The sequence below is a fragment of the Eublepharis macularius genome, chromosome 3 (genome assembly GCF_028583425.1).
Source record: "Eublepharis macularius isolate TG4126 chromosome 3, MPM_Emac_v1.0, whole genome shotgun sequence".
Classification (NCBI taxonomy): Eukaryota; Metazoa; Chordata; class Lepidosauria; order Squamata; family Eublepharidae; genus Eublepharis; species Eublepharis macularius.
Window position 1 is genome coordinate 178,363,643 of NC_072792.1, and position 22,840 is coordinate 178,386,482.

The following is a 22,840-nucleotide window of genomic DNA, read 5'->3' on the forward strand; positions in this document are numbered from 1 at the left end:
TCTGAGCTCCTGAAGGAAAACCAGCAGATGGGATTTTTGAAAGAGAATCTTTGAAAGAGATTCTCTTTAAAAGAGAATCTCTCCGGTCTCTCTTTGACAGAATCTCTTTGAAAGAGAATCTCTCCAGTCGAGCGGCTGTTCTTTGGAAGAAAATCCACCTTGCTCGGTTTTTCTCCAGTTGTTTGGGTGTATGTGTAAGACTACCATTCCCAGGGAAGGTTGCGGGACCAATAAAGTGCTCGTCACGAGAAATTCATCTCATGTGATTCCATTTTAAGATGCCATTGGACTCAGATTCTACTGTTCTCTGCAGACCAATATGGCTACCCAACCTAAACTATCCATCAGGCTACAAAAAACCTTTTTAACCAGAGATAGCGGGGATTGTACCTGGGACATGCAAACGGTCTTTATTCCTGAGCCAAGCTCCCCTCTCCTTTCTCAATTCAAAGCTTGGATAAGCAGACTTCCCCAACAGACAATAAACAACAGGAGAAAGAAGAGGAAAAACTGCCACAGACTTGCTATTGAGGCCAAAATCCCTTCAATTTTGCATTGTATATATATATATATTAGTTTATTTCATTGTACAGAAATTTAAAATAATTAGAATAGGGCAAACAATGAGCTGAGCTCTATAGCTGGGATCTCCCAGAGCTAAAAATCAGCTGGGTGTTTTAGGTTAGCTAGATACATACACGTTACCAGCTTCTCCTATTGTATGTTTCAGACAAACCGCATGACCCGTACCCTGAAAAGGAGGGGGGGCAACATCCCAGCCAAGAGGGTCATCTCCAGTGTCGCGATTCCTTAAAAAAAAAATCCCCATGGGGAACCTAGAGTTCAGGACCAGCCTTAACATGAAGCAACTCGAGGTTACCATCTAGAACACTGAGTAGACGGTGGCCCTTTGCTTCGGCAGCCAACAGGCATAAATTCATCCTTCCCGGAAGAGGGTAGTGCAGCAGTGATAATGAAGGAGGGGGCAGAGAAGGTCTTCTCGAAGTTCAGCACATCTCAGGACCAGGCAGGATGTGTGAAGAAGGGCTCCATGGCATCCAAACACCTCAGGATCCAATACCAAAGATGGGGCAAAAGGGATATCGTTGAAATATTGCTTCTAGGGCAACTACGTTACCTAAGGCTTCGACCGTGATCCTTGCAACCTCCTGAAAATGACATTGGAAGCAGAATCTTCCTGATTTGAAAAGGCATCACAACAGAGTTTGTGTCAGAAGAACGCGGGGAAGTTTCAAGTCACTCGTTAAGTTCAACTTGCAGCTTACAGAAGAGGAGTGTCTGTGAGAATGTCATGGGAAATTCAGGGAAGGAGAACTGCCCCTGGTAGGATATGTCACAGTGTTTGCTGAACAGTGCTATACCTTTCCCTCCTGCAAACCCGGGAACTGTAATATGGGGCTGCAGGGAGCTGAGAAATCTCTGCTTGCCATCTCCGCAAAAACTACCGTTCCCAGAATTCCATGCAAGGTGGGCTTCCAGTTAAACTAGTTTACCTGTTTGACGGCACCTACGATCAGGAACACGAGGCCAAAGGGCTGCATCCCAAGGAGCCCTTCGCAGCCTGGTTATGGAGCTCTCCCGTTGGCAAAATGGTGCCGTTAAAAGACAAGTCCGTGGAAAGAACTCGATCCACCTCCTCCGGCGGCATGCCCGCACCCCCCTGAGGAGTCATCGTCGTCGTCATCCCCCTCAGAGTCTTTCCACCACAATGGGGATTTGGGTAGCGCTGAAATGTAGGCCGTTCTGCTCCGGGCTTCCTTCTCCTGCTCCTGTGGGGTGACACACAAAACTGAACTCTTGCTTCGTCCTCTCAAGATAGATAAGGAAAGTGGTGGAACGACATTGTCCTTCAGTTGTCCTGAAGGGGGGGTATATAACTCGAATCAAATGTAACATCCTCAACAGAGGGGCAGGCATAGGTGAAACACCTACTGCGAGTTTATATGAAAGCCCCTAGACTGGTGAACTCTCCCCAGCTGTTTCAGAACTCTGATTACCAAACCGAGCCAAGTTTCGATTGTACAAATTTTTAAAAGAATACATCTCACCGCACACACCCCAGTTCAATTGCAACATTTGGACTCATTCGTACTCGTTCAGACGCCATCACCATAGCATGCACAGCCTTCTTCTTTGCCCCTTACCTCTCTGCCTCTGCAAATGTCCCCAGGTTTCGCTGGGGACCTCTTCCCCCTGCTGGTGCTGTATATACTGTATGGACAACAGTCCAAGCACAAGGAACCCTGGAACATGTAGATTCCTTGTTTCTTTCAAAGAATTCTGGTGCCCAGGGAGATCTATGCTCCCTTGAGTCTTTGGTTCTCAAGCCGCTGAAGCAAGATGGAGCCATGGAAAGATGGCTTTAACTTGAGATGGAGAACCCTCAGAGATGTGTGTTTTGGCTCGTAACGCAACCAAGCATTACCACAGTGGTGAATACATACTTCAGCGACATGATTACCCAACACGGTTGTAACAGGCCCTGGTAATAACCCCACTCTTTAGAACACTGTCCGTGGCATTTTACTCCATTTCCCATATATGGTCAAACTACATCATAATCAAGGGGGAGGAGCCTTAGATATAAGACAATGTGAGAATTCTCCCAGCCAGAAGTGAGCAAGCAGCTCAAAATCCCTTTTCCCCTGATCTCGATTGAACTGGTTGGAAACAGAGTTAGAGGGATTATATATATTTTATTTTATTAAAATATTTTACCCCTCCTTTCCTCTTGGCTGGCTGATATATATAGTATCTGTCATCCAAAACTGATGCCTTTGGCAAATTTAACAGTGGTGTAATTGATTACACCATATCGGAAGGAGTTTCTAGTCCAATCATTTTTACTTCTATGGAAAACTCTGAAGTCCAAAAAGGGGTTTCCAATGGTAGGTCATAGCTGAGAAAAGGGGGGGGGAAGAAATTTGCACTGTTATTTCTTTATATAAGGACTACAGTTATGTGGATAACACATCTTTAACACATTATAGAATACTTATTTTGAACTGCTCCATGCAACTGATTAGAGAGAGGGAAGGATTATTATTCATTATAGGCACTGATCAATACGAACCTGCAACAGACACACCAGTGACAGGGGTCTAATTCTCACTGAAGGTGACCAACTACTGTCTGGACTGTACCACTTAAGACTGCAGGTGGGAAAATGACACAAGGGAATGCTCCTTCACACAAATATGTTTCCTGCACAAGGAAAACTATCCTGTCTCTAAGCAAGCTAGATTTTTTTTTCTGGGTATAGAAGAACTTTATAATTTCCCTGATCATTCCATTAGACACTTGAGATTAGCTGCCTTCAAAGAGATGTATTCAGGTGGCTGTATGAAAATGCAAGGTTGCGGCAATAGGAAGTTATTCAGAAATTTGTCTGTGACAATTAAGGACAAAATGGGGATAACAGTTTCTTCTCACAGTATAAGAGCTGAGGGAAACATTGTGTTTGCACAGCTTAAGAACAGCTGTATGGTAAAGGATGGACAACATAAAATATTCTTCATTAGCAACATCACGAAATAGATTAAAATATCTAAACTTGCTAATACATTTTTATCCCACCCTTCCTCCAAAAAGCTCGGGGTAAATGGGTCTCCCCGTTTCCATTTTATCTTCACAACAACCCTGTGAGGTATTTTGGGCTGAGAGAGTGTGATTGGCCTCAGATCACCCAAGGACTTAAACCCAGACTCCCTGATGCTGACACTCTGACCACTACACCACACTGTCTCTCTAAAAGCTAGTGGGTCTAGCGGCACTGCTAAGAACAAAAGAGATTCACATGGGATCAGACATGATAAACTCTAGCCCAGTAATATATGCCCATGCAAAACCACAACCAATAAACACAATGCCTGTGAAAACGAAAGTTTTAATAGGATGCTGAGTTTTCAGCACCAGCAACATGATTGCGGAGACAGTACTCCACAGCTGGGGAGCCACAACCAAGAAGGCCCCGTAATTTTTAACCTGAGAATCCTACTATATAAAAGAGTAAGCATGCTCCAGTCGACTCACTTCGTACCCTGGTGCGCCTCCAGAAGGCGCTGCTGCGGCGGGAAACCCAGGCCAGGAACAGGAGCAGAGCGGATGGAAATTCAGGGATCAGGCGCAGAGGAGGTGGCCATGCCCACCCCCCTTTCACCTGGCTGGAATCAGTCACGGAGGAGAAGGAGGCAATGCCCGCCTGCGCCCCCTCCCCTTTCTAGACCCCGCTGTATTTTTTCCCAAAACAGGCTTTGTTGCTAGTTAATAAATAAATATGGAAGTCATAACACAATGTTCATTCCTACTCCTCCGTTCCCAATTCAACCATAAAATCCTTAATGTAAAATCACCATAGGCAAAATATTTAAAAAGTTAAAGGATACCATCGGTATAGCTCATAAGCATCACCTGCAAGTATAGGATGTTATCCTTAGCAATGGCTTCCATCAGGTCTTTATTGGGAGAAGACAAGTCTCCGTTTACCCAACTGGCCTCAGCAGCCGTCTCCTGCCCTGTGTTTCTCGGCTTGGTTATTCTCTGTCGATAGAACAGCAGATAGGCCGTGTCCTTGGGGAAGAAGGAAGTCACGTTGCTAACCGACTCGAAAGACGAAAATGATACCCTGGTGTCGTTGAAAAGGTACCACTGGATCGCCACGTCCAGAGGCTTTTCCGAGGAGACCATCCACAAGGCGTTCTTTGGGTCGCCTCCCACAGTGTCTTCGCACTCCCTGGCGTAACAATAGTAATGGCCACTCTCTGAGGAGACTCCAGAATGTACTACCACACTGCAGAGGTCGTACACGACAGACGCAAAGCTGTCACACGAAGGAGTGGGCCCAGAGCTCCTCCCTGGACTCGGGTCACTGAGTTCCTGGGCGGACGTCAGGACGGGTAGCTTCAATACCAAGGGGACGGAGACATTGTCAAGGATCTTCTTTCTCCTCATGGCTCTCAGGTCAAAGGAGAACCTCAGCAGGGTGAGGATGAGGTAATGGGGCCCTTCGGTTAGTTCCGCCAGTTTCTCTGCATCCTGAAGGGACGCGCAGTTCTCACAGTGATATCGGTTCTCTGCCGTCAGCGTCTCAGGCGATAAGAAATAATTGATCAAGTCGGGGACGGATCTGGAGGCTCCGGCGCCAATCCCTTGATCCCGTGAGGTTAGCATCGAACCTCTGTTAGGCTTGACCCCAATGGCATCCCTCTCAGATCTGACAGGGAGAGACGTCTCTTGCCCTTCTGGTCTCAGAGTCTCAACTGGCAACACTTTGGAGGGATTTTCGCCAGACGCACGATGCTTCCCCAGTCTCCTTGGCAAATCAGTCACCCGAGTGGGAGCTTCTACAGTAGGCTCTACTGTCTGTGGGCCCATCTCTTCTACAGGTAAAACTGAGGTACCATTGCGTATAGGCACGTGCTTATCTGCTGGCGGAAAAGCCAGAGAGAGGTCCGTGAAGGCTTCTTCTCTGGAAGAGACTTTTAGGCACTTCAGACAACGGATTTTTGTCATAATTTTGCCACCAAACATTTTTTCAACCAGAGTCTTGTTGACAGAGTGCCGTTGTTCGGCCTGAGATATCCATGTGGACTCTTTGAGCTTCTGGTAGATTCTTCTCCCTGTTCTCTCTTCTTCGTGTAGCCTTTTGGGGGGAAGAACAAAATGCAAAAGGTTGAGGAATTTCACCTCAAAATATTACAAAGCCCGTGTTGTTTAGTTGATAGCATGTCCAGTTAAGACCCTGTTCAAAGCCAGACATGCTCAGTTGCTGTGAGGATAAAATGGAAAGGTTACACCTCTCTGGGCTTCTTGGAGGAAGCGCTGGAGAAAGGGAATGATGGATGGTTTTTCAGAACCAATGAAATGCACCAGTGCAGACATATTAAACATTCACATAAAAGTTCCCTAAAGTGCCCAAAGTTCGAGTGTAGTTATCCCCAACCTACCGATCAAGGAGGTACTTGAGGTATTCTGAGCAGTCTTGCTGCGCCCCACGAGTAAACCAGGGAGGCCATGAAGCCAAAAAGAAGTTTTCGGGGGAAATGGCAGGTCGCTGTCAATGAGAGAATCAGAGAGGATAGCAGAGAAATTAGAGATTTGAAGTATGCCCAAGCAGAGAGACAGAAAGATTACACCTTGGTAGTAGGAATGGGCCGCATCTGGTACATGTGAACTTTTCATCCAGCCCTCAAGCCACTTTTTCAAGAGCCTCAGTCCACTGGACTGAGAGCGGGACCACAAGTGACGCCTGACACAGGTTGGACACTTGCCAGCTTCCCTCAAGTTTTGATGGGAAATGTAGGCAGCTTGGCGGAATGTTGGACAAGTGACAGTTGAAAAGTCCATTGGACAGCAGTCAGAGAGCCAAGCTGCAAGACCAGGATGCCTACATTTCCCATCAAAACTTGAGGGAAGCTGACTAGTGTCCAACCTGTGTCAGGCGTCACTTGTGGTCCCGCTCTGAGAGATCCCAGACTCAGAACAATTAAGGGCAGAAGAGTAGTAGAGAGGGCCACAGCTGGGCCTCTGCCTGCATTTGAGAGCACCGATTTCCACAGTGGCTCTTCCTGTTTTCAGTGCCTGTTTCCTGGTGACAGAAACAGGGACAGCTGACTTAAATAATAATAATAACATTCGATTTATATAGCACCCTTCAGGACAACTTAACGCCCACTCAGAGCGGTTTACAAAGTGTGTTATTATTATCCGCATGACAATCAACCTGTGAGGTGGGTGGGGTTGAGAGAGCTCTGAAAGAGCTGTGACTGACTCAGGGTCACCCAGCTGGCTTCAAACAGAGAAGTGGGGGATCAAACCCAGTTCTCCAGATTAGAGTCCTGCCGCTCTTAACCGCTACACCAAACTGACTCTCCAAAGTCTTAAAAAGGAGCCAGAGATCTGGGTGGGCCTAAGGTAAAAAATCTTTTCCATTCCTGTCCTGGGAACATTTTCATCTGCTTGCTTTCACATTGGCTGAGGTCAAGGTGATTTATAGCATTCTTCAACACCAAATCTGCTGCAGATCCCAAATCTGTCTTTTGGTTTAAAGAGTAATTCTCTGAATATCCACTTGGATCCCGAAGTTCCTACAGGCCCTCAATGCCGCCAACCAGCTGCTCAGAAGGAGAAAAATAAAGAAGAAAGTAGGGGGATGCCAACATCCCAGTGTGCTGATGTAATTTCCTGTGTGGCCGGAAATGATGTCAGAGCATCGCCAGAAACACTCTAGAATTCAGGCAAAACTAAAAAAAACGAAAAAAAAACCTATACAGTTCTGCTGATGTTGCATCCAGTCACACAGGAAGTGATGTCAGCATGTCGCCAATGATGTCATTACATCACTGCTGAGGGCCACCACCATCTCTGTTAATCTCCCACTGGCTGCCAGCCTTGTGCTGTCAACCCTACTGCCTACCCAATACTGATCAACATTCAGTGCATTCAAAGCAAACAAAAGAGTAGAAGCTCAGCTGAAAGCAAGTGAAACACAACTAACAACAGTGAGGGCCTCGAGGGAGGATGTCCCTGGTTCAAATCTCACCTTAGACAAGCCACCATCTCTCGGCCACTATTCCTTCTCCCATTCAATCTCCAATAAAGGGTAAATAATACTGACCTACCTCAAAGGGCTGGTGTGAGAATTATTGAAATGACACATGAAGCGTTTTGAACAAAGAAAAGGCAGTGAATAAAGCCTAAATATTTATTTCATAAGCACTTTAAAAGACACCTTACTGGATCAGAACAATGGTTCATCAAGCCCAGCTTCCTGTTTCCCCAAACAGTCAACCATTTACCACCGTAAGGTCCACAGGCAGTCAAAGACCTCCTCTGTCGATGTCCTCCTGCAAGTAGTATTCAGACATACTGCTTTTGAATATGGATGTTCCATTTAGCCAGGGGACATTTCGAAAAAGAGCTGCAGAAACTCATTAGCATAACTCATTAGCATAATTTATCAGCATATGCCATGACCCTTGCCATCACCGGAAGGGTGTCGTTAGCATAATTGATTTGATCAGGCCCGAAATGGCCAGGATTCAGCTACTGCCAGACAAGGCAGTGTTCCCCCACCTGGCAGTGGCCCAATCAGGGCTGTTTTGGCCCCAAACCAGGCCGAAAAGGGCCCCAAATGGCTCAAAATGAACATTTTGGGCACGTTTTGGCCTGGATGAGGCCCCAAATGGCCAAGATCGGGTCAGTGCCAGGCAGGGGAGGGGTCCTCCGCCAGACACCAACCCAGTCCTGGCAGTTTTGGCCCTGATCCCGTCCGAAACGGGCCCCAAATGGCCAAAAATTGACATTTGGGGCCCATTTGGGCCCGGATCAGGGCCGTAACAGCCCAGACCAGGTCAGTGCCGGCCCTGGCACTGACCCCATCCCAGCCTTTTCAGCCTTGATTCTTGTGGAATGGGCCTAGATCAGGGCCAAAACGGCTGGGACTGGGTCGATGCTAGGCAGGGGTGGCTTCTCCTACCCAGCACCGACCCGATCCTGGCCATTTCGGTCCTGATCCTGGCAGAAATGGACCCCAAATGGCCAAAAGTGGCCATTTTGGGCCCTTTTGAGCCCGGATCAGGGCTGAAATGGCCAGGATCGGGTGAGGCAAGCACTGACCCGATCTGGGCCATTTCGGCCCCCATTCGGGCCCTTTTGGTCCCAATCAAGGCCGAAACAGCCCAAAATGGCCAGAAATCACCAGGTGGGGCCACCTGACACGTGACCTCTTGGGGGAACTACCGGAACAGCGTTCCGGCACATCCCCCCTCAAATTGAGCTCTGCATTTAGGCATCATGACTAAGCTATGAATTGGCCTATCCTCTATGATTTTGTCAAAACGCCCTTTTAGAGCTATCTAAGCAAGGAGCTGTCACTACACCCTATGGTGGTGAGTTCCACAAGTGAATTATTCACTCTGTGAAGCATTACTTACTTTTTTCTCTCCCAACAGCTCACGGGGCGGTTTGCTTAACTTCTCTGATACATTGTAGGCAGATTTTTGTAAGCTGCTCAGGGCCTTTTGCGGGAAAAAGAGAATAAAAATATTTTTAATAAATAAAAGTTACCTGACTGTGCTCTAGGAAGGCGAAGAGCCACTGGAGTTTTGCCATCAAGGGCTGGGAGTTGTTCTCTGCCAAATTCAGCACCGAGCGCCTGAAGCTTGAAGGAAAATGGCACAAACATAAACAGTTCAGTAAATATACCCCGTTTATTTTTGAATGCACAGGTTGTCTGGATGGGAGACAAGCAAATAGTACAATTCCCGGGCATCTCCCCAATATCCTAGATATTTCTTCTGCCTATCAAAAAATTCTTACCAATATTTCTCAACTGTCTTCTAAAATGTTTTTTAGATAGTATATTGCTCCTAAGAAAACTGCAAAAACAAAGACTATAGTGGAAAGTGTTGGAAATGTAAATGGCCGAAAATGGCCATTTTTGGCCCGTTTGGGCCTGGGTCAGGGCCGAAACGGCTGGGACTGGGTCAGTGCCGGGCAGGGGAGGCTTCCCCCACCTGGCACCGACCCGATCCCGGCCATTTCGGCCCTGATCCCAGCAGAAATGGGCCCAAAATGGCCAAAAGTGGATGCAATGTTCTACTGCATGTGGTGGACATGCAGAAAGGCAAAAAGATACTAGATAAAACCACATGAAGAGATGCAAAAGATACCAAATCCCCATGTTGTGCTAAATCCTAAAAATACATTATTAAATATTGTACCAAGTAATATTACAAAAGTACATAGTGACCTGTTTAAATGTATGGTGACAGTGGCGAGAGTAGTACATGCAACAAAATAGAAGGCAGAATCTTGTCCAGATGTGACTGAGTGGATGAACAAATTTTATGTATATTTGTCAATGGCTAAATTAACTTCTGATATTCACAACAGACCAGCTTCAGAATTTCAGGAAAAATTAAAACTTTCATATGATTATGTAGCTGAAAATTAAGAAAAATAAAAAATCGATTAGCAAAATTTATTATTTGTTAAATTAGTAATTTAAAACACAGAATTTAAATGTTGAATACAATGTTTAAATGCTGAATATCAAACGTCAAGTACAATGTATTTTAAGATAAATAAGTAAAGGAATGGAAATGAGAATATTCTGTAACTTTAATATTTTGTTATGTTCACTGTCTAATACTATTTTCTGCTTAAAAATAAAAAAAACAATCTTGAATTGCTTTTTTCTCTTTTCCACATTTTAACTACAAAAAGAATGTTTGGGGTGTTTTGTAGCTTGGACATGTAAGACTGTGCATGATATAAATTCCGGTACCCAATAATGGCCACAAACCAGCCGTACAAAAAACAAACTAATTGATCTGAATGGAAGCAGAGGCAGAAAGGACACCTACTCGGAGGCCATGAAGAGTGCTTGAAGGATGCTGTTCATATAGCAGGTGTTGCCCAGGTTAATTAACCCTATCTTCCCTGTTTCAGATTTGGAAGCCAGGCGGGGATAAAAACTAGCGAGTTCATTCTTCTGCGAGGTCCAAGCATTCTGTCCGAGCAGATGCTTAATGCGGTCTTCATTTGGAATCGGAAGAGCCTTGAAAGGAATAACAGAAACCCAAAAGAGTGGTATAAGTTTGTGGAGTAACCCCCTTTCTTGAGTTTAGAAAGTAATGTGGCCATTTTACTGCCTTCACAGGCTCATTTTCTCTCAGGTTTGTAAATGCAATGAACCTGTTGTCATTTAGGCTAGCAGGCAGTGCAAATACCTCATCTAAGGCTTTCTCTGGCCATGAAAGGAGCACAGAACAGAGACGGGCCACCGTTCACAGCACCTGCTTGGCATGCAAAAGGTCCCAGGTTCAATCCCCAGCATCTCTAGTTAAAAGGATCATGTAGAAGGTCACATAAAAGACCTCTGTCCGGGGTCTGAGGCGCAGCCCCCGGACTTGCCAGGAGAAGGGGACGGGAGGCAGCCGGGGGACAGCTGCCCAGCCACCCCAGCAAAACACCCAGGACAAGAACCTACCTACACAGGAGGGAGGGAAAGGAACACCGAAGCCTCAGAGGGTTAGAAGGGGCAGGTGGAGACCAGCTAGTCCCATCTTCCAGTGGGAGTCTGGGAGGCCAGGCAGGGAGACTGAGGTCAACCCAGAGGGGCCCAGGACAGAGGAAGAGGGCAAAGGCAGCAAGGACAGACAGCCAGCAGCTAACCAAACAGAAACCTTACCAGCCAGGGAGGAGAAGCAGCCACAGCAGCTCAGAGCCACGTCCCAGCCTGCAGCCCAGCTAGAAGGCAATAGCCTGGTCCAGGGGATGCCAGAAACAAAACGACTCCAGGTGGAGCTGCCTGAGGCACTCTGTAGGAGAAGCTTGGCAGCCAGCCAAGAGGACACAGCTGTGCCTGCCTCCAGCAGTCAGCTCACCAGGAGAGGCTTGGCAGCCAGCCAATGAGACACAGGTGAACCGGCCCAGTGCTTCCAGCCAGGCAAACACATGTGCAGCTGCCTGGGCCAGCGAGAGCCGTGGTTAGAGGGCAGGAGGAGGGCTTGGTTGACAGGTGGAGCAGGGAAAGGCGGAAAGGATAAAAGGGCGGGGTGGGGTGGGGTGGGTTGTGTTGGGAGTTGTTGGAGGTTGGATGGAGAAAATGAGCAAGCAAGGAAAGAAGGCGGCGAAGGAGAAAGATAGACACAGGAGCAAGGTTGAGCGGGCTTGCTGGTGGCTTGAGAGGGTGCATGGGTGATACCTCCCCTCCTCCCACAAAGTGAGACCCTACATAATCCCTAGTGGCGTCCCGGTGCCCAACGCAGCAGCACCCGGGAGAAAACCTGACAACCTCAACCCAAGACTCTGGAAAGCCACTGTCAGTCATAGCCATGACTGAGCTTGCTAGACCAACTGCTTGACATAGCCGAAGGCAGCTCCATGTGAGTGAGTGGACTCCACCAGGCACCCCCCACCCAATCATTCCTGTATCACTTTCTAAGTTTTCCAGCATCAGCCCCCCAAATGTTTCCATCACTTCCTGCTAGTTGAGGATGCCTCCAAGTTGGCAATTCATTCAATAAACTCATTCAATATGACTGTGACCAGTTTTGCATTTTATGATGAACCAACCAAAAGCAGGGCACATATTTTTCTTAAACTCCCATAATATCTTGCTGAAATGCCTAGCTGGGATTGCAAGTTTTGTACAAGAACTGCAGCCGCTTCCATTGCAGTTTACAACCCTCACACCATCTTTTTTAGATTGTAAGGTTCGTGTGCCACCTGGTCACTTTCCTATTTATTTATTATTATTTATTTAACAAAATTCATGTCCCACCTTTCTGCCCGCATAAGGACCACCAAGGCAGCTAACAAATTAAAACATACATGATAAAATCTTACTTTAGATTGTAAGGTTCTTGGGGCAGAGACCTGGCCACTTTCCCTCTCTCTTATTTATTTATCCTTATTTATTTAATAAAATTTATATCCCACCTTTCTACCCTCATAAGGACCACCGGGGAGGCTAACAAATTAAAACATACATGATAAAATCATATTTTAAAATGATTAAAACTGACCGAAACAACAACAACAACTAAGGTTGCCAGGCCCCCTCGATCTCCCAGCGGGAGATTGGGGCCTGGCTCTTACCTGAGGGGGGGCCATGTGCGCGCGCTCCACACGCACGCACACTCCTGCAAGCGTGATGACGTCACTTAAGTGACGTCACCACACAGCCCCCATTGGGGCGCAGATCAAACCCGTTGTGGGCCCCTGCGGAGCGCAGAAGCGTTCCTGCACTCCGCAGGGGCCCACAATGGGCCTGATCCGCACCAAAACAGGCCCGATACGTGCCCATTTTGGCGTGGATCAGGCCCGTTTTGACGCGGGTCGGGTCCGATGTGAGCCCCTGCGGAGTGCAGGAACGCTCCCGCACTCCACAGGGGCCCCGATCCAGGCCAAAACAGGCCTGATCCTGGCGGCTGCTGTGTGCAGGGGCGCGCAGCACCGCAGGGAGGCGCGCATTGAAGGTGCGTGCCCCGCCGCTGGCCAGGTAGGTAGGGGCGGGGGTCGGAGGGTGGGGATCCCCGCCCCCCACCGGGGGTCTGGCAGCCCTAACAACAACACATCATTAAAACAGTTAAACCAGAGCTCAAACCATCCTAAAACATAAAAACAACAATTAAAACAAAAAAATTAAAACAATGAAAACATTGGGCATGACGGAGGGGTCACTGAGGGAATGCCAAATGAAACAAAAAAAGTCTTCACCCACTGGTGGAAGATGGCAACAGAATGGGAAGGACAAATCTCCCTGAGGAGAGAGTTCCAAAGTTTTGGTGCCACAACCGAAAAGGCACTCTCTGGATCACAACTTGCGTAATCTCAGAACACAGGGGTACCTGAAGCCGGGGCCATATTAACCCATGTCTGGGCCCCCAGGCTTTCAGGTATTTCAGGCCCTCTCTGGCACTTCAGTCTTTCACCCCACAACAGCTGACAGCCTGACCCTGGTATGGGCGGTACTAGACCGCAGTACATAGCCCTAAATCCATTTTGAGGGTCTCCCGAAGAATTCTATTCACATTTTATTACATGAGTAGAACTCTTCAGGAAAGCACATTTTGGGGGTATAATTATTCAATACTGTAATATTTTGAAGTGAATACATTTTTTATTATTTATTAAAAATATATAATTTATGGATCATTGTTTTAACATAAGAGACAATTTGTTCCACTTCAGTTAGGAAGCAGTTAATTATCTAATTAATAGAGGTTATATAGAGAATCAATTAATTGTAATTTATGTGGGAGTGTGCCTCAGCAAAAAAAATTGATGGGCCCAAAGTCCCTGCGGGGCCCCTAGGCTTCGGCCTAGTCAGCCTTATGAATAATACAGCCCTGACCTAGACTTCAGCCTAGTCGGCCTTATGTACAATATGGTATAAGATGACCTCAGTGGTTGGGTATACTGCATCACAGCCTGTGTAAGAAGGCCCTCCTGAATAATTTGATTTTGTACAGTTTACGGAAAGTAAAGAGAGTGGGAGATTTCCTGACCTCCTCAGGCGGGCCATTCCTTAAGGTGGGACACCACTAGGGATACCATACCCCCGGTGGGGACGGGAGATCCCCTGCCCCCACTCCTCACACCCCGCCCCCACTTACCTGGCCAGCAGGGGGGATGCGCCTTCTGTGCGTGCTCCCTTCTGGTGCTGCATGCTCCCATGCTCAGCAGCCGCCTGGATCAGCCCAGTTTGGCCCGGATTGGGGCCGCTGCGGAGCGTGGGAGCACTCCTGCACTCCGCAGCAGCTCAAAACGGGCCCGATCCGTGCCCCAACGGGGCTGTTTTTGGCACTGTGGAGGGCAGGAGTGCTCCTATGCTCCACAGCCCAATCCACGCCAAAACGGGCCCCAAATGAGCCTGTTTTGGCATGGATCGGGCCCGTTTTGGGTTGCTGCGGAGGGCAGGAGTGTTCCTGTGCTCTGCAGCAGCTCAAAATGGGCCCGATCCGTGCCAAAACGGGCCCAAAATGAGCCTCTTTTGACATGGATCGGGCCCGTTTTAGGCCGCTACAGAAGGCAGGACTGTTCCTACCCTCCGCAGCGGCCCTGATCCAAGCCCCTGCGGACTGTGAGTGTGCTCCGGGGGGGGGACGCCATGTGATGATGTCACTTCCCAGAAGTGACATCATCATGCTTGCAGGAGCGCATGCTCCCCCCCCAGAAAGGTGAGTGCCAGGCCCCAAGCCCCCCACCTGGAGGTTGAGGGAGCCTGGCAACCCTAGGCACCACAGAGAATGCACGTGTTGATTTTGCCCAATTGCAGGGTAGTATCTGCAGATGAGCGAAGCTGCCGTGCCGGAGACAAGGGATAGTTTCAACCCTACCCGCAATAATAAGAGGTTGTTTGCTGCATGCAGTCCAAAAGAGCAGTTACCTTGATGGCTTCCACGACTGGCTCATAGAGATCTGGGAATCCAGAGAAGCGGAAGAACATACAGTGGATCAACTCAGCCAGCTGTTCCAAGCAGCTGGCTGCCGAGTTAGAATCTTCCCGGTTTAAGGAGGACACCATGCGAGGGATGTGCGGGAGGAGCTGAACGAGGACAAAGCAAAGTCAGTCTCAACAGGTCCGACACAAGTACCCAAAAGCACCCTCCGCGCCAAAGACGAGCTCTTAAACCCCTTCACAATCGAGGCAACAAGTTCAGAGGCAGATTGGACCTTTAAAAAAATTTGAAACAGGGCTGTGGCTCAGTGGAAGAACCTCTGTTTTACATGCAGAAGGTCCGAGGTTCAATCCTCGGTATCTCTGCTTAAGACGAGCAGGCAGTAGGTGATGTGAAAGACCTCCGAGACCCTGGAGAGTTGCCGCAATTGTGAGAAAACAATATTGATGTTGTATTGTCGAAGGCTTTCACGGCCGGAGACAATGCCAAGACCACGGCAATACAGCCCGGAAAACCCACAACAACCAATATTGATGTTCTTGCATTCGGTATAAGCAGCCTCGTGTGTGTCCACATAGAATTTTCAAACAAATGTTCCCAATATCTATCTGCAATCTACACAACAAGCCTTCGATCATACACGAAGGAAAATTTCTCAAAGCAAATATATCCATCCTAATATCAGTGAAATATTACAAAATCTCCATCTCCTCTTCTTGTTGTCAGCAGCCCGAGACAGTCAGAGCGTCTTGTTGGAAAGATAAAGAAGTTCCTCAGGTTTCCCTCTGGCTCAAGGGGGTATGGGACTACTTTATAACAGAGAAGATATCTGACCAACTGGCACAAATAGAACATCCTAATCATAAATCTGTCTTTGTGGAGCAATAACTCTCAGTGATAGAGCGCCGCACAAAAAAAGATGTAGCTAATAGGCGTATCTCAACTCAGGAACAGCATGATGTTTTGTTTTATCTATAAAAGTTCTGTCTCCTCATTATATCAGTTAGTCTTTATATAACTTGTATTCTTGCTTATTAAGCCTCTGATCTCTACTGCTTCCGTATAATTACTGATGCTTGCCTAATCTTCCAAGTTTGTTGTTGTTAGGCCACTGTTCATGTTCAATTATTGTCACAATTATAATGCAACCACAGTTAAATAGAGTTTATTTTTTAAAAAGTACAAAATCTGAACTTTTCATGCATCCATTACCAAAATACCTAAATACATATTAGTATCTCCTCCTTGACCTGGATTGCCCGGTCTGGACTGATCCGGTCCAGTCTCAGAAGCTAAGCAACCCACTAATACTTGGATGGGAGACCACTTCAGAAGTCCAATGGCAAACCACCTCTGAGTCTCTTGCCTTGAAAATCATACGGGGTCGCCGTAAGTTGGCTGTAACTTGACGGCACTTTACACATCTGCATCTCCTCCTTAACTACATAACATAGCTTATGACAATACCAGAATTTTTATAATGAACACACATGAAGCTGAGCCTGCTTGCGAGTAGGACAGGCTAAACAGCCAATAAAATAAATACATTATGTTGAATCAGACCATCGGTCCATCAAGGTCAGTATTGTCTACTCAAATTAACAGTGGCTCTTCAAGATCTCAGGCAGAGATCTTTCTCGTGACCGAGTACCTGGTCCTTTCAACTGGAGATGCTGCAGATTTAAGAAATCGGTGTTGGCTGGGTCATATAGGTGCAGTTCGGAGTGTTTTTAGAAGGCATTAACCATCCTGTTTCCTGTTTTTTAATTCTTCTTCTAAAAACCCATTCCTGTTCTTAAAGATGAGGAAGAGATGCCACAGATTAAAAAGCCTGTATGGGCATTTGCTTTTAAATCCTTAGATGGGACAAATCAGTGGATTAGGTTTACCCAATGGCCACAGTCTGGCTATGGCCTCCCTCTAAGGGATAATAATAGTATAGTAACATTCAATTTATATACAGGACAACTTAACACCCACTTGAAGCAGTTTACAGACAACAATCACCCTGTGAGACGGGTGGGTCTGACAGAGCTGCAAGAAGCTGTGACTGACCCAAACTGGCTTCAAGCGGAGGAGTGGGGAATCAAACCCGGTTCTCCAGATTAGAGTCCTGCCGCTCTTAACCACTACACCAAACTGGATGACTCTGAAACATGCTTCATCATGCCTAATGCAGAGACTCAGCCAAAGCTGACACCTTCAGAAGAGTCTGCCCATCACGTTTCTGTACGAGACGGAGAGAGAGTGGCCGTCGTCACACGGGCTTTTATTTAGCGCTAAAATGGCACTATTTCCCGGCAAACACCCACCTTATTCCAACACTGAAGCGATTTTCTCTCTTCTGCTTTGTGCTTGATAGTCGCGCTATTTTGTGCCTCAGTGTGAATGCCTCACATCGATGTATTTCGCCTCACAACGTCCTATGCCCTCCCTTCAATCCCAGAATCCATTTCTTCCTGCAACTCCCCTTTTTTATTTTATTATGTCCTTATAACGGCATAACGACATAACACAATGCAAACTTTCTGCTGAAGTAAAAATGACTCAATCGCCATGGCAGAGTCTTCAGCGATGGGGATCACGTCAGACAGGGAGTTTTCTGCGGGCAAAGGGCTATTTATATAATTTCAAAGTTGGAAAAACAAAAGGGTCGTAATGTTTTGCTCTAATGGAATGTTTATATGCTGTTATTCCGTTATAGCGGAATTAAACGCCAGAATAATAAAAAAAAAGGGGGGAGCTGCTTCTGCGCGGTTAGAGAGAACAGAACAGAGTGCTTCGGTGTGGACAGCTGGTGGCGCGAAGAGCCGTTAGGTGACCCAAAGAAACGTTACTGTGCCGATAACAGGTAGGACGCTATATGCTGTCAGTTTAACGGAAGAGATGCCCATGTGACGACGGCCAGTGTCTCAACGGGAAAGCCGTGACTCAGAAACAGAAGACTTGCTTTATGAAAAAGATCCTTCATTCAATCCCTGACATTTCCAGACAAAAGATTTCTGGTAGCAGATAGTGGGAAAGACCTTTCTCTGCCGATGACCCAGAAAGCTACTGCCAACTGGAGTAGACAAAACAGCTAAATGGACCGATGCTCTGGTTTGATAGAGCAACTTCATTCTCTGAGCCAACCAGGATGCATGCTGTTTGGCACCTGGGCTTGCCCATCGTCATGGAATCTCAATGCAGTTTTGATCCTTACCAAGTGAAAGGCCTCGTGGGAGTGCTGGAAGCTCAGCAGCATATAGCGGAGGATCGCGAGCGCTCCTTCCCGCAGAATTGGATACAGAAGTTTAGAAAAGACCTACAGGGGAAAGCAGGGGGGGAAAGGACATATGTAGCTAAATAAAAGTAGATGGGAAAGCCTGGCCTCACCCAGCGGAGTTACGCTATGATCACCTTTGTGTTTTCATTACAACTTCTAGGCCACTCAGTACACAATTTTATGTACACAATTTAATACACGTACACAACACAGAGAGAAAAAGGAATTCCCCTCCCCTTTACCAAATACGGCTGCATTCCCATACCAATGATTTTCTGTCATGCTTTCATTGCATTCCCGATGCAATGAAATATTCTCACAATCACTTAAGCAATGGATTCCCATCTCACTTTAGACCTCTTGCAGTTTCCCCTCCTCATTTATTTCCAGGCAATCAGAATAAAGATAACTTTCCGCATCTTTCCACTTCTATCCTCTCAATGAAAAGGGGTGGATACTTTTTAAAATGAAAACTGGGGATTCAGAGGAACTAATTCACCACGGTGATAGATCTCTCTGACCTTATTGTGTAATAGCATAATAACAACTGCCGTTTTTTTAAAGCCCTTAAAAATTCCTCTAGTGGCGCGGTAAGAGACATGGCAGCCACCAAGCACTAACAGAAGGAGAATGATGCTCATGTGAGTGTGAGTTTTAAATATGTGGAATCAGCCTACATGTTCCATGTTATGACCTTTAAAGCCCTTCATGGCCTAGAGCCTACATATCTAAAGGAGGGCTTTTTTTCAGGGGTAGGAGGGCTGCACTGTAAGGAAATGGTCCAAAGAGATGCATTGGTAAAGGTTTAGGGACTATAGACTATACGACTGTGTACTGACTGTTGCTGCTGGATTAATTTCTGCACTTTTTGAGATGTCATGTTCAATTACTTATGTTTTGTTTCAGCTCCATATGGGATTTCTGCTCGTCTTCAAACTTCTGCAAATATTGCATTGTTTATTAAATGTCCCAGCTGTTGATCATGTTGACTGACACCGTGTTGTCTGCCTTGAGACTCAGGGAGAAAGGTGGACTATAAATAATGCAAAATAAATCGATAAATAAATAACTCCCATAGACCTTGGTGAGCTAACTACAATGCTCAAACTGCCACCTACTGGTTGTAATAATAATAATAATAATAATAATAATAATAATAATTTGAATTTTGGCAAATGTTATGAAAGCCAACATTCAGAAAATCCAAAATGTCGACTTTGCCAGGAAAAAGTTGAAACTGTGTCCCAATTGCTCAGAGGGATTACGAAGCTAGACATGACAGGATCGCAAAGCTGATTCATTGGTCATTGAGTAAAAAGTATAATCTGCCAGTGTCAAAGAATTCATGGGGACATCAGGTGGAAAAGGCGCTAGAAAGTGATCAAGTCAAGATCTTGTGGGATTTTAGAATTCAAACTGATCGGTACCAGACGTAACAGTTGTGGAAAATCGAAAAGTCTGGATAATTGACATTGCAATTCCGGGGATGCCAGAGTGGAAGAAAAAGAACAAGAAAAAATGATTAAACTATAGAGATCTGGCAATAGAAACCATCCGACCATGGATGAAGAATACAACAGTAGTCCCTATTGTCGTTGGGGCACTGGGAACTATTTCACAAAACTTCACAACTTCTATGGAAAAACTGCAGCTTTCTGATATAACACCTATAGAACCGCAAAAGACGGCGCTACTTGGAACCACATACATATTACACCGATACCTGGTTGATACTTAGTACTCCGGCGGAAACTTTTATCAGCTCAGCAAGGCCAATCAATGATAACATGTGATCTTTATTTATTATTGATTGTGCTGTGAAATTCGAAATAATAATAAATGTAGGAGATGCAGTCACAGATCTCTCAGATTCTGATCGAGTTTGATCTTCAATGAATCTACAGTGATACTTTTATAATCAATAATAATAATAATAATGTTGATTGTGTTTCGGATAATTTAAATAATAATAGTAACAACTGTACTTATATACTGCTCTTCTAGATAGATTAGTGCCTCATCCAGAGCGGTGAACAAATTAGTGTTTTTATTATCCCCACAATACAGCTGGGGAGCTGGGGCTGAGAGGAGTGGCTGACCCAAGGCCACCTACTGAGCTTGTGGTAGTAGTGGGATTCGAACCAGTAGAGTGCTGATTCACAGCCGAACAACTTCCCCTACTTCAGGTAGCCCACCTGGCATCAACCAAACCCCATGTCTTCTCCACTTTGTAAAATAGGCTCACTGAAGAGGTGGGAGGGGCACCATCTTTAGAAAATGTTCAGATGAGTTTATTTGCCGGAAGTTTTAATGAGATATAAACTGCAGGTATCTGTGGGAGGGGAAAGTTATTTGAAATGGTCTGTCGTTGCTTTAAATTGCGGGTTTTTTAAAATTACGATTTGTAAGTTACCCTGAGACACAAGGGAAGGCATGAGATACCTTCACAAACCAACTAAAACAGACCTTCTCGATTTTGGAAAGGGTGACTTCAATCAAGATGCTGAACTTCTTCACAGCAGCCAAACCCTTTAGCAAGGCTATGATCCATTTGTCTATGTTCTTCCCCAGGGGCCAAGAGACCCATTCGATCATCCTGCAAAGAGAAAAAAATATATGTAAGTGTCGGGGGCTTGGCCATGGGGGAAAGCTGAAGCTGGTCATATCATGCCACCGAATGCTACAGTTTGGTGTGGGAGCCAGCTTGGTGTAGTGGTTAGGAATGCGGGACTCTAATCTGGAGAACCGGGTTTGATCCTGTCAGTCTCCAGATGATGAAATACAGCAGGCAGATCCCTGGTTCATTGTAGCAAGACGCGGGTTCTTGTTTAAATGACTTTTATTCAGAAATCAGTTCTTTCCATATTCAGATCCAAAGGTCTACTTAGAAGTAAGGTAAGCAACTAAGCAGTTCTAGCAGAAAGTTGACCAGATTGGCTACATAGGAAAAGTACATCCCTTTTCTACCCCTGTTCCTCCTCCCTCTCAATTTCCAAACAACCTGGGCCGATTCCAGACGACTAACCTGAAGGCGCTGCATGCCGCCATGTTCCGGTTAGTCGTCTGGAATCAGCCCTAGTGTTGTTCTTTCTGTGTGAGAAAATTTTGCATATTTGTGCTATCAGGCTACAAGGAGAGAAGACATAGCACAGTCAGGAAGAAGGCTTCAAACTGGGAAACACCCGGCCACCTGGGAACATGTGAGAACTCACTGGAATGTTAGCAACAAGAAACAGAATTATATCTGGCAATACAAAATGGAGTCACATTTGACAGAATAAAGCATATACTTGACAGCAGAAATATTGGCATGAATTAATGGGCACAGTCAGACATGACAGATCCCCACTCCTCCCCTTGAAGCCAGTTCCATCGGTCACAGCTCTCTCAGAGCTCTCTCAGCCCCACCAACCTCACAGGGTGATTTTCATGAGGATAATAATAACACACTTTGTAAACCGCTGCAAGTAGGTGTTAAGTTGTCCTGAAGGGCAATATATAAATCAAATGTTGTTGTGGTTGGTTGGTTGGTTGTTGTTGTTAACACCAGTTGGGCGCATTCACCTTGGCCTGAAGACATTGACCCAGAGAATTCTGCATGGCCCGAATGCAAACTGAGGTTCCAGGCATATGGATAAACACGATCTTCCAAACGGGCGACTGCTCATGCCGTCGAGTTTCGTTTACACCAGGGCAACTTGCAACGCAGTCCTAAGCAGAATTGTACCCTTCTAAGCCCATCGAAGTCAATAAGCTTAACTCTGCCTAGGATTGCATTGATGATCACTGCCTTGGAAACGCAGATCCTGTTAGATTTTTTTTTAAAAAAACTTTTCATAAGGATTTTAAAATGCACTCCTGAAACCTATTTAGAAGGAGACCTTTAAAACAGCCTTGAACTTAACCACTCAATCCCGGCAGGGATGATGGGAATCAAAAACAGAAGAGGGGAGAATCATGTAAATCACCCTGAACGCTTTGAAGCACGGATGGGATAAAACCGTGACAGACGAACATGGATACGCTATACCATTGAGCCACGGGCCCAATCCAGACCTTAGGGGATCGTTCGTGTTTATTATAGTTTTACCACTATGGGATTCTCTCATCATAACTCAGGCTATTGTACTTTCGTCACATCATGAGAAGTCAGGATTCTCTGGAAAAGTCAATCATGCTAGGAAAAGTGGAAGGCAGTAGGAAAAGACCTAAAATGAGATGTCTTGACTCAATAAAAGAAGCCACGTCCTCCAGTTTGCAGGATCTGAGCAAGTCTGTTAATGATAGGATGTTTTGGAGGTCTTTCATTCATAGAGTTGCCATAGGTCGGAGGCAACTTGACAGCACATAAACTGCTATGGGAAGGGGACCATTTGGGTTCCCTGTATTAGCTATTCAAATATCTTGGTCCACCTTCACTATTAGAGAAAGGCAGAAGAAAGAAACCAAAAGGGCTCAAAATATATTTCTTTAGCTCCCAGAAACTCCTCAAGAAATTTCAAACGTGGCATTTTTTTCTCCTGCGCAGTTGAATACTGAAACTGAAATGTCATGAGCAACCCTATAGGGTGCTGATACTCTCTCTCAGATTCTACCAAAGTGGATCGACTTGTTCAGTAACCAAGCAAAGGAGTGGACACAG

At 46.0% G+C, this 22,840-nt stretch overlaps 1 protein-coding gene across 1 annotated transcript in view; it reads right to left on the minus strand.

Moving 5' to 3' along the window:
* Positions 1–1,619: 1,619 nt before the first annotated feature.
* Positions 1,620–22,840, minus strand: part of USP35 (ubiquitin specific peptidase 35) — a 35,859-nt gene continuing 14,638 nt past the window's right edge. Inside the window, exons 3-11 of the mRNA XM_054974487.1 lie at positions 20,665–20,794; positions 18,136–18,237; positions 14,921–15,079; positions 10,389–10,582; positions 9,088–9,181; positions 5,967–6,073; positions 4,907–5,662; positions 4,432–4,840; positions 1,620–1,790 (exon numbers count right to left, since the gene is read on the minus strand). Coding sequence (XP_054830462.1) covers positions 1,620–1,790; positions 4,432–4,840; positions 4,907–5,662; positions 5,967–6,073; positions 9,088–9,181; positions 10,389–10,582; positions 14,921–15,079; positions 18,136–18,237; positions 20,665–20,794 — 2,122 coding nt within the window. The remainder of the gene's footprint in view (positions 1,791–4,431; positions 4,841–4,906; positions 5,663–5,966; positions 6,074–9,087; positions 9,182–10,388; positions 10,583–14,920; positions 15,080–18,135; positions 18,238–20,664; positions 20,795–22,840) is intronic.